Here is a 9,545-nt window from a genome sequence, read left to right as displayed (position 1 = left end):
CCCCCCGTTCACACAAACACACATACACACACAGGCAAACACACACATCCTCACACGGCACACACACACACACACACGGGCCACTCCATTTGCAAATAACCAAAACATCTCGGGAACGGAAACCGTTCGGAGAAATAGCGCCGGCCATAAAAATGACTGTCCCAGATGTCCATCATCTGTGAGGCAATCACTAGATTCTAGATCTAGCCAGATCTAATCTCCACAACAACTGGTGGCCGTTTCTTGAAAAATTTGGACTGTATTAAAAAGTGTATTCACAGTAGGCCTATTCCTTGCGAAATCCATCATGACTATACTCACACACTCACCCGCCATTTATGTGTGTAGGTAGCACTTGTAGGATAGACCACTCTAAATATTTATTTGGGGGCTGTTGGGCCTTGCTAACTCTATGACAAGTAGTATCCCCCTTCAAAACAAATCAGGAAATAGACAACTGTCAACTCTCTCCTCGACAACACCACAGATGCCAGAAAACAGGAAATAAATTGCGGGTGGTAAATTTCTACGAACCCTTCGGCCTCGACTCGACTCGATGTCGTGTGATGCGGAGACTTTGACTTCAGTCATAAATAATATTTATAGAATAAGTAAACCACAAATTGTGCAGCCCAACCACAAGTTACTTGTCTACCACCAGAAATACAACAACTTTAATCATAACCTCCGACACTTTGAATCATTCAACCAGTCAGGTCATACATAATGCCAGGCAAAAAAGTAAACAAATCCCAACGATTAAACGTCCCCACCTACTTTAGGCGATCATAATCGGCCATGTTTGTGACGTCAGAAAATAGACCTAAGGGACATCGCTCACCAAAATACAACATTTTGCTCTTTCTCATTTGAGTTACGACCCCTTTCCTAAGCATTTGCAGTCTCCTTGCCCATAATTTTTTTTTTAATTAACAGAGAAAAAATATTTTTTAAAAACCCAAATCGAGAAGCATTTTCCAGACGTTACATCGTTTTGAATCACATTTTTTAAAACACGCACCAGTCGGGCTCTCTTCAATCTACTCATAGTCTCCTACCCCTACTCCACGCTCCCCAAACCTTCTACCCCGCCCCCCCCCCCTTCCTCAACCACATCCTCCTCATTTAGCCTGCCCCTGTACTTTTCCAAACCCATGCTCTAACTCTTTAACCACACAAGATTTCTCACCAACCCCAACATGGCGAAAAGAGTTCTTCCTTCTTTCCTTCTCTCTCTCTCTCTCTCTCTCTCTCTCTCTCTCTCTCTCTCTCTCTCTCTCTCTCTCTCTCTCTCTCTCTGTCTCTCTTCCTCTCTGTCTCTCTCTCGATCTCTCTCTTCTCTCTCTCTCGATCTCTCTCTTCTCTCTCTCTCTCTCTCGATCTCTCTCTCTCTCTCTCTCTCGATCTCTCTCTCTCTCTCTCTCTCTCTCTCTCTCTCTCTCTCTCTCTCTCTCTCTCTCTATCTATCTTCTCTTTTTAAATAGTTTTTTTCCTTTCTGATCCAGTTCTTTCTCCTGCACTCTCCCTCTCTTTTAGTATAATCTCCACTTTTCCTCTCCTTGTTTCCCCTCGTCGTCCTCTTTTTCAAAATTCAACCTCCCGACCAATCTCTCAACAGAAAAGGGTGAGCATATGAGAGTTTTGAAGGTCCAAGAAAAAAAGGGCAGATACGGGGGACGAGTGGAGAGTAGGCCTACTAGAAGTTGGGGCAGGAGAAAAGAAGAAAATATGAAAAAGGGAAGAGGAAGAATAGACGAGAAAGAGTAACACATGGGAGGAGCGGAAGGGAACATGTTCTTATTTGTATACACAGTTGATTATAGTCCGTTGTTGGTTGATTTGAAAACAACGCCGGTAAATCGGAAGAAAATAAAGTCCCCGATATTTTCCTTCTGTTTAAGCAACTTCTCTAGATCTAGATAATATGTAGATGGAAAATCGGGCTCAACCAAGAAAATCCAGCGGCTGCATAGATTTCAGTTTAAGTCGTGGACTAATTCACTGTACATGTACATGTGCTTACAATACAACAACCTTCAACCTTCACCAACTACATAACTAACTACAAGTATTTAATGCTGCCTACATATCAAGGAGCTTGCTATAATACATATTACATGTATAGATCTAGGGACTTTTACGGGAAGGTTTTTTGTTTTTGTTTTTTTTAAACAACAATTTCCGTATATTATGAACAGGATGGAAATATGAACGATTTCATGAAAAGAAAGTGACATTTTTCTGGAGTGTGCAAGGCAAGGAGCACTAGCATTAATTATTTATCTAGGCCAATGGTGTGCACCAGACTCGCGAGTCTGTGTACCGACAGAGGAAAATGGATGACGTCATGCGCACGTCTGATTGACCTCGATAGGTCTAGCCTAGTCTCGCCAAAAGTACTAGCCAGTTAAGGCTTACAAACGTCTTGAAAGAAGAAGCTGCCTTATTTTTTCCCCAAATTATTAGTGAAAATGTAAATTCAGTTTTAGCATCGAAGCAGAGCTTTGTTTTTGTTATCTTTTTGTTCCATGAAATAGCATAATAATCTATGTAGAGAAGTTGCTAATCCCGATCAACGCGCTGCGCACTGCGCAGTTGTCTAGCCTGGGCCTAAACAGCAGGGAGAGACGAGAGAATGTCGAGGGCTGGAAAAGCAGCCGGTTCTTGTCAATTGATTAGAAAAGACCTTTTTCTGGTATATTCACCGAGTGAACAAAATAAACGATGAATCTTAGTGGGGAAACGGGTCTACTTTTCATTTTTACTGAGACAAACATAGATCACATTGTATTGGAACAAGAACGAGATCCGTGCTCTGTCAAGTAAACAATTCTGACCTAGATTCGGATCGAGCTGTTGTCTAGGTCATCTAGAAATTGGAATTCTAAGCGCTATGAAGAAAAAGAAGTTTCAAACCCTTGTCCCTACGGTACAATAACATATTTGTAATTTGCATTTAAGTCAATTTTTGTCTGAAAACCGATAATTCCTGCGAGATAGGAGAACATTGCTGTGGGCTCACAAGATCCCTCGCCCTTCCATTTTAGACGCACCTCGACAAGTTGACGAACTGTAAAAAAAAAAAAATACATGGTTGGTTTATTTAATTTTGAGATTTATTAGGCCTTCGAATATTTTCGAAAGCGATACATTTTACTTCAAACTTTGTTTTGATACCCTGCATGAAACGACCGAGGTAGATGTATGTCCAGAAAAAAAATGTTTAACGGCTAATAAGAGGAACATTTTGGTGGAAAATGGCGACGAAATGTGCCTCCCCTGTGTTTGTCGTTTGGGTTTTCGCTTTCGTTCTATTTAGAAAAAACGAAATGCTACTACAATACAATGGTCAAGGTATTGAATATTCCATTAGGATCCAAACACGTAACCACTTTAGTGGTGAAAGTCAAACATATATTTTTCCGCCTACATTTTCTGTGACCACCCAGCTATTCGAGGTAGGTCGTGTGTTGCGGGAAAATGAAATTTCTCCAAATTGTCGGTAACGGGGTAAAGTAAATACCTTAGAGAACTAAACTACGTCTATTCTTTCACATCTTTTGTCTCTCTATCATAAATTTAATTATTTTGTGCAAGAGAAAAACGTTTCATAGCTAACGGGGGAAGCACAAACAGCCACGGACGACTAAAACGCGGCCGTTAATCGGCGCTGCTGACAAGCTGCTTCCTCGGACGTCCGCAGCCGGAGTATAAAAGCTGCGCACGGCACAACAAACAGAATTCACTCTGCTCTCAATACTCTGCCCGTGTATACACAACTCAAGTACAGAGGAATTGAAACTTGCACGTCAAAGTGCTTTTATTTTTAAAATACCATTAAACTGTTTTAAACAATCATGAGTGACGTCGCTGCTGACGCTCCCGCACCAGTGCAGGTGGCGAAAAAGAAGAAGACAAACAAGCCTAAAAACAAGAAACCCGCAAACCATCCAAAATATTCAGAAATGATCAAGGTAGGTTTCAAATAGGGAAAATTATCTAATCAGATCTGGTTAAGTGAAATATATTATGATGATTATTATACACTGTGAAATTTAAAGTATGATTCTCTTTTCTATAAAAGCAAGGGAAGATTGAAGAATACCGGACCACTCATACATTATTGAGCAAGAAAGTGGGGCGGGTGGTTGGAGTGGAGGAGGGGGGTCTCCCCCCTGACAAAAATTTAATGAATAGATCTAGATCTAGGCCTACCGGTCCGAGATTCTCCATTGAGAGATATTAAAAACGGGAAAATCATAAATTCCTAAGGTTGAGACATAGGCAAAGTCAGTCTGCTGGTCCGGTATTCTTCAATCTTACCAAAAGCAAATTCAGACAATAATTTCAGACTTGTGACTGCATGCTGAGCTGGTTATTGAATCTGTCTTGGCTTCTCCACTATTAAACTGTTGCCATAATTGTTAGTTGTGAAGTGTAAAATTTAGTTATTTTATGGAAATTAACATACAAAAAACAGTCAAACCGTGTATGAAGTTGGTGGAATAGCAAGGCGGACGGTTCAGTGGGGTTCCATTACATTATTCACATGTATTCAGAGCTGAGAGCAGTCTTCTTTCTCACCATCTCTAATCTAAATTTTTATACGAAGTGACTATTTTTCAGAACGCTCGGGAAAATAAAATTGAACTTTATTTCTCCGAACAGTTTCCGATCTCGAAATTTTTTGGTTATTTGTGAGATTTAGGCGTCATCCTTTCATTCTGCCTTTCTGCGAGGACTGGGGGGGAAGCATTTTTTGCATCGAATTCAATTTCTAGAGCTAGAGATTTTTTTAAATATCTGAATATTCAGGAAAGTGGCTATTCTCACCCGCCCGGAAGTTCTCGCAAGATCAACTCCTCCCCTCTTCTCTCTCTCTCTGTCTCTTTCTGAATACTGTCTATCGGTGTGGACGATCAAATTGACCAAAACAAAGTTTAAAAATGATGTTAAAACACAAAAGTAAATTAATTTGGTTGTCTACAAAGATGCTACGGCTATTTAACTTTTCGAATCGAACTGAACTACGCGGGTCGCCATTTTGTTTTGCCCGGAAATTCTCGCGCTACGCCTCTCTCTTTCTCTCTCTCTCCACTGCCCACAGACAAAATTGTACGCTTTTAGTAGGCTACAGTTGTAATGGAACGTTTGTTCACGGCACAGAATTCTACAATTTTTCTGTTATCACAGTGTAGAATTCTGTGGTTTAGGGTGAACGCAAAATTTGGTGAACGCGCACCGGGTGAGAATAGCCACAAGAATCGCCTGCACTATTCTCACTCCGGGTGAGAATAGAGGTGGCCAATATTCAGATACTTCAGTTGTGGTTGGGTCAACGTTCCCGGACTATACTTCATTTGAAAATGCCTTCAAAAGGTACTGCGAGAAAACAAAACTGCTCGACCTTGTAACCTATTTTGCATTTAGTCGCCCAGCAAAAACTTAAATTCTTCATGTAAAAAAAAAAATCCCCCCCCCCTCCGGTTCACAACATACACACACACACACACAGGCCACTCCATTTGCTTTTTATCAACAAATCTCGAGAACGGAAACTGTTAGGAGAAATAAAGTTCAAGTTTATTTTCCTGAACGTTCGGAGAAATAGAGCCGGCCATTTTTATATGTCTTTCTCGTGGGGGAATGGGCTTGGAAGGATTTCCATAACGAGCGACCACCCCAGCAAACACAATGAAGAAGAGACCTGACCCCAAACCCTACCCACTAGATCCTTCCCCTACCCCTCTGTTCTACTGTCTCGTAGTGGTCTCTCGTTGTGGAAGTCCTCCCTTGGGCTTCGCCAGGTACCCAGGAAGCACGTCATTAACAGAGTGGTCCGAAAAAATGTGGATATATATAATTATTATTATAAACTGTTTTGAGAAGATATTGAAGGAAAAAATTTCGGAATTGGAAAAATATGTCTATATGATTGTCAAAATGTCAATAAATCGGACGTCGATATAAGTGGAATATACTGTTCATTAGGTCATTAGGCCTTACGAGGAAAATTTGAATTGCCAGACATGTCATTGTTTTGTTCTTTTTCAAAAATGTTCTATCCATGTTCACTCAAGATTACTGTAATTTACAGAAGCATCTGTATAAAATTTATCCTGAATGGGTAGACAAGGACAAATTTTAATGAATTGTTAATGAAAAGTTACACATCATGTATAGACCGTTTCATTTTTGTACCTTTTGTTGAGTTTTTGTTACATTTTATGCCATTGCCGTTTGTTTTTTTAGAGTATGTGAATGTTGTTTTTTTAAATGGATCAGGCTATGTCATTAAATTAAATTTGTTTGGAGTATGTTTTTAATTTTTTGCAGCAAATATTCATTACTTTACCCGAATGATATGAATGGTTAGAGGGTGAGCCAAGTAAAGAGATGAATACTATGATGGAAATACAACGTGGGGTAGCCTATTAATTTAAATAAATGATATGAGTTATGGTGTTAAAGCATGATTTATCCTACGAGTGAAATTGCCAAGTTGTAGTCACGAGTTTCAGCGAGCGATTACAACTCATTTCACAAGAAGGATAAATTAAAATTATGATCTACCACCATACCCGTCGGAGTTAAAGTGAGAATTTGAAAAAAATCAGGATTGTTTTCCTATATTTTTAGCCACACATGTACATGGTGTGCTGTCCGTGTATCTCCCTCCGCGAGATAAATGCCAAACGAAATAATTTTAACGTAAGCATGGTCAAAGCAAGCAGAAAATGTACGATTCAAAAGTTAAAAAGTTAAGATACTGCATTTATACTTGTTGTCATGAGAATAGAGATACGATGGCTTTGATTTTAAACTTTGCAACCAAAACAAACCGAAGGCTGGGCAAGTTGTTTACTAGCATAGTTTTGTCCATAGCATATTGCACTAAAATACATCTCCACACTCCGACGTAATTCTGGTTTACTATATGGTTCGCACCATTTGACTCAATTTGGAACAGAATTAAGGGCAATGCAGAGAGTTGTGCCTACTCTCTCAACTATAGGGACAGTGGGAGACTGGTGTTTGGCACTTAATTTGCCCACCAGTGATGGGGGCACTTTGCAGTGAAGTTTTTACAGGGGGGGGAAGAGTGGCTGCCATCACGAACCAGGAATATAATGATTAAAGTCTTACAGAATGTTAAAAAGCGAATGTAGTGTAGTGCACGGAGTAATTTATGCAAATTTATATGTAATATATTTACATTATATTATATATTTATATTTACTATATCGGCTTATATTTCATGTGTGAAATACACAGATTTATTTTACCGGAAGTGCAGCAATGCTAAAACAATTCCCAAGTATGGTATAAATATATACAATATGTATGGTTTTATATTCTCTGTAATTTGGAAAGACTTGGCAACACAAGCTAAAATTACCTTTACTGTGTAGAGTACCACCCGAGTGTCAAACAGCAAGTCTACCTTTACTTGATAGCCTAAAGATCAAACATGCAGATTCTTTTCCCTAAAATCTGAAGTACATGAAAATGAAATTAACTATAATCTCATTTTCTTACCAATTATAACTTGCCTATCCCAATATTCCCAATGTGGGGCAGCCTGCCTTTTATAAAATTTTATTTTGCTTTTTTTGCTTGATCACTTGATACAGTTCAGAAGACCAGTGTCATGAAAACTAGTTGCAGTGCAATTTGTAAGATTTTGTTTTGGGATATTGTGCAGTCATAGAATTTGGTCTTTCAAAGAGATCAATATAATATACTGACATGATGTTCTATCTTTTTCATCCCTAGGCTGCCATTTCTTGCTTGAAAGAGCGTGGTGGTTCCTCACGTCAGGCCATTCTGAAGTATATTATGGCCAACTACAATGTTGGGAAAGATGAGAAGGTCATAAACAGTCACATGAAGATGGCACTTCGTGCAGGTGCTAAAAATGGCAACCTGAAGCAATCTAAGGGCACAGGTGCCTCAGGTTCTTTCAAACTTGGCAGCAAGGAATCGGAGAAACCGAAGAAAATCAAGTCGCCGAAGAAGACAACGAAGCCAAAAGCTGTGAAGGCAAAGTCTCCAGGGAAGGCAAAGAAACCCAAAGTAAAAAAACCGGCAGCTGCTAAAAAGTCCTCAACTCCCAAGAAAACTTCAGTAAAGAAACTCAAACCTGCAAAATCTGCAAAGTCCAAGAAGGTTAAATCGCCAAAAAAGAAAGGTTCACCCAAAAAGGCAGCTGCGAAAAAGTGAATTTCTGTGAATTGTCATAAACTGAGATGAGACTCTTTATGCGTTATAATTTACAGACTTACTCAATCACTGTTTGCCGTTTCTTAATTTACATGGATCGGCAACACAATTTGTGGAAATGATATTTTGGACTGAAGGCTTCAAACTCGGACAAAACATTTCAGTTTGAAATGGAGCTGCCACCATTGTTTTTGGAGCTTTTGATGCTGTGTATGTTAATGAAATTTTATAAGATGTTTGTACAGAATCAACATCAGTCATTTTACTCGTCTTATCTTTTGCATCACTTCCCATATATATGACAACCCATCTTGTTTGATCTCATTTCATTTAAGTTTAGTCGTGTACATTAATGCGTCATGACACTGGATATCGGCCGCTCGTCAATTCTTGGGAGTGGGGAGTTGTTGCTATCATCTTCAAGCTTTTTTCTTTTGTTTTTCTTTTGATGAAAAAAAAAAATTGCCCATTTATCTTGAATAGAATTTATACACATGTTCAGAGGAAGACGTGATTGAAGATTGAAGGAGGTATGTATAAAGGGGTATCGGATTCTGTTGCTGGAGATAAAATTGATAAGAAAATGACCACTCAATTTTGGCCACTTACAAAGCTTCGTTGCTCTTGAAAACTTCAAAGTGTTTATTTGAATGACAGGTTATTCAATTGTATTATTTTGACGAGCACTTGATTTTATCACATTGTCGCACATATTGTTCCCCCCCCCCATTTTTGTTGTTGTTGTTATGTACATTATTTGACCCCCTCATTTCTTTCCATTTACATCATGTTACTTTATGATTCAATCCATCCTTCATCACAATGAAGTGTCTCCCAATATAACACATCAATTTCCATCATATATTATATTTCATCTTGTGACCTGCGTCTGTGATGTGAGATGATGTATTATTGTAGGCTTTTCATCATTCAGGCAAAGAATTAATTTAATTCACCTTGATGAAAGAAATGACAGGTGGTTGGGAGGGGGGGGGGGGTCGTGCCATAGGTAGGTCTTATACTTTTAACTCTCTGTTGTTTCTGTCTTTCTGTCTTGCTTCTTCCGTGCACATGACAGTTCTTGTGTCAAATGCTTCTCTTTACTTAAACTCAACAAAGTGACCTTCTTCCTCTGAATTCACGTCATGATGGTTTAAAATAAATTAACATTTTTTTATACTTGTATTATCGGCCGAACACAAGAAATTCAGTTTGAGTAGTTTCAAAAACAGCCTCTGAAAATGCACTGGGCACAGAATCTCAACCATTGTTGTTACATTATAGTATGCCTCCTAATTTTACTCCTTAGTTCTGGTCAGTTG

General features: G+C 39.1%; 2 protein-coding genes across 6 annotated transcripts in view; one reads left to right on the top strand and one right to left on the bottom strand.

The window, feature by feature from the left end:
• The window catches only part of LOC101861869 (syntaxin-7), a 26,233-nt gene extending 25,386 nt beyond the window's left edge, over positions 1–847 (bottom strand). For 2 of the 5 annotated variants that reach the window (XM_035973908.1, XM_013091425.2), the window contains exon 1: positions 778–847. The gene's annotated coding sequence lies outside the window, so the exon portion shown is untranslated. Of the gene's footprint in view, positions 1–329; positions 484–534; positions 715–773 lie in introns of those variants that run through there. The other 3 variants (XM_035973909.1, XM_035973912.1, XM_035973911.1) reach the window with 3 other exon arrangements.
• Positions 848–3,754: 2,907 nt separating this feature from the next.
• LOC100885792 (histone 1o) lies at positions 3,755–8,923 on the top strand. Its single transcript, NM_001261416.1, is given in 2 exon segments — positions 3,755–3,974; positions 7,777–8,923. Coding segments are annotated over 2 exon segments (564 nt in total). The 5' UTR covers positions 3,755–3,857; the 3' UTR covers positions 8,224–8,923.
• The last annotated feature ends 622 nt before the right edge of the window (positions 8,924–9,545 follow it).

This window comes from Aplysia californica, unplaced genomic scaffold (genome assembly GCF_000002075.1).
Source record: "Aplysia californica isolate F4 #8 unplaced genomic scaffold, AplCal3.0 scaffold00036, whole genome shotgun sequence".
Classification (NCBI taxonomy): Eukaryota; Metazoa; Mollusca; class Gastropoda; order Aplysiida; family Aplysiidae; genus Aplysia; species Aplysia californica.
The sequence above is the reverse complement of the archived record's forward strand: the minus strand, read 5'-3'. Positions and strand labels throughout refer to the sequence as shown.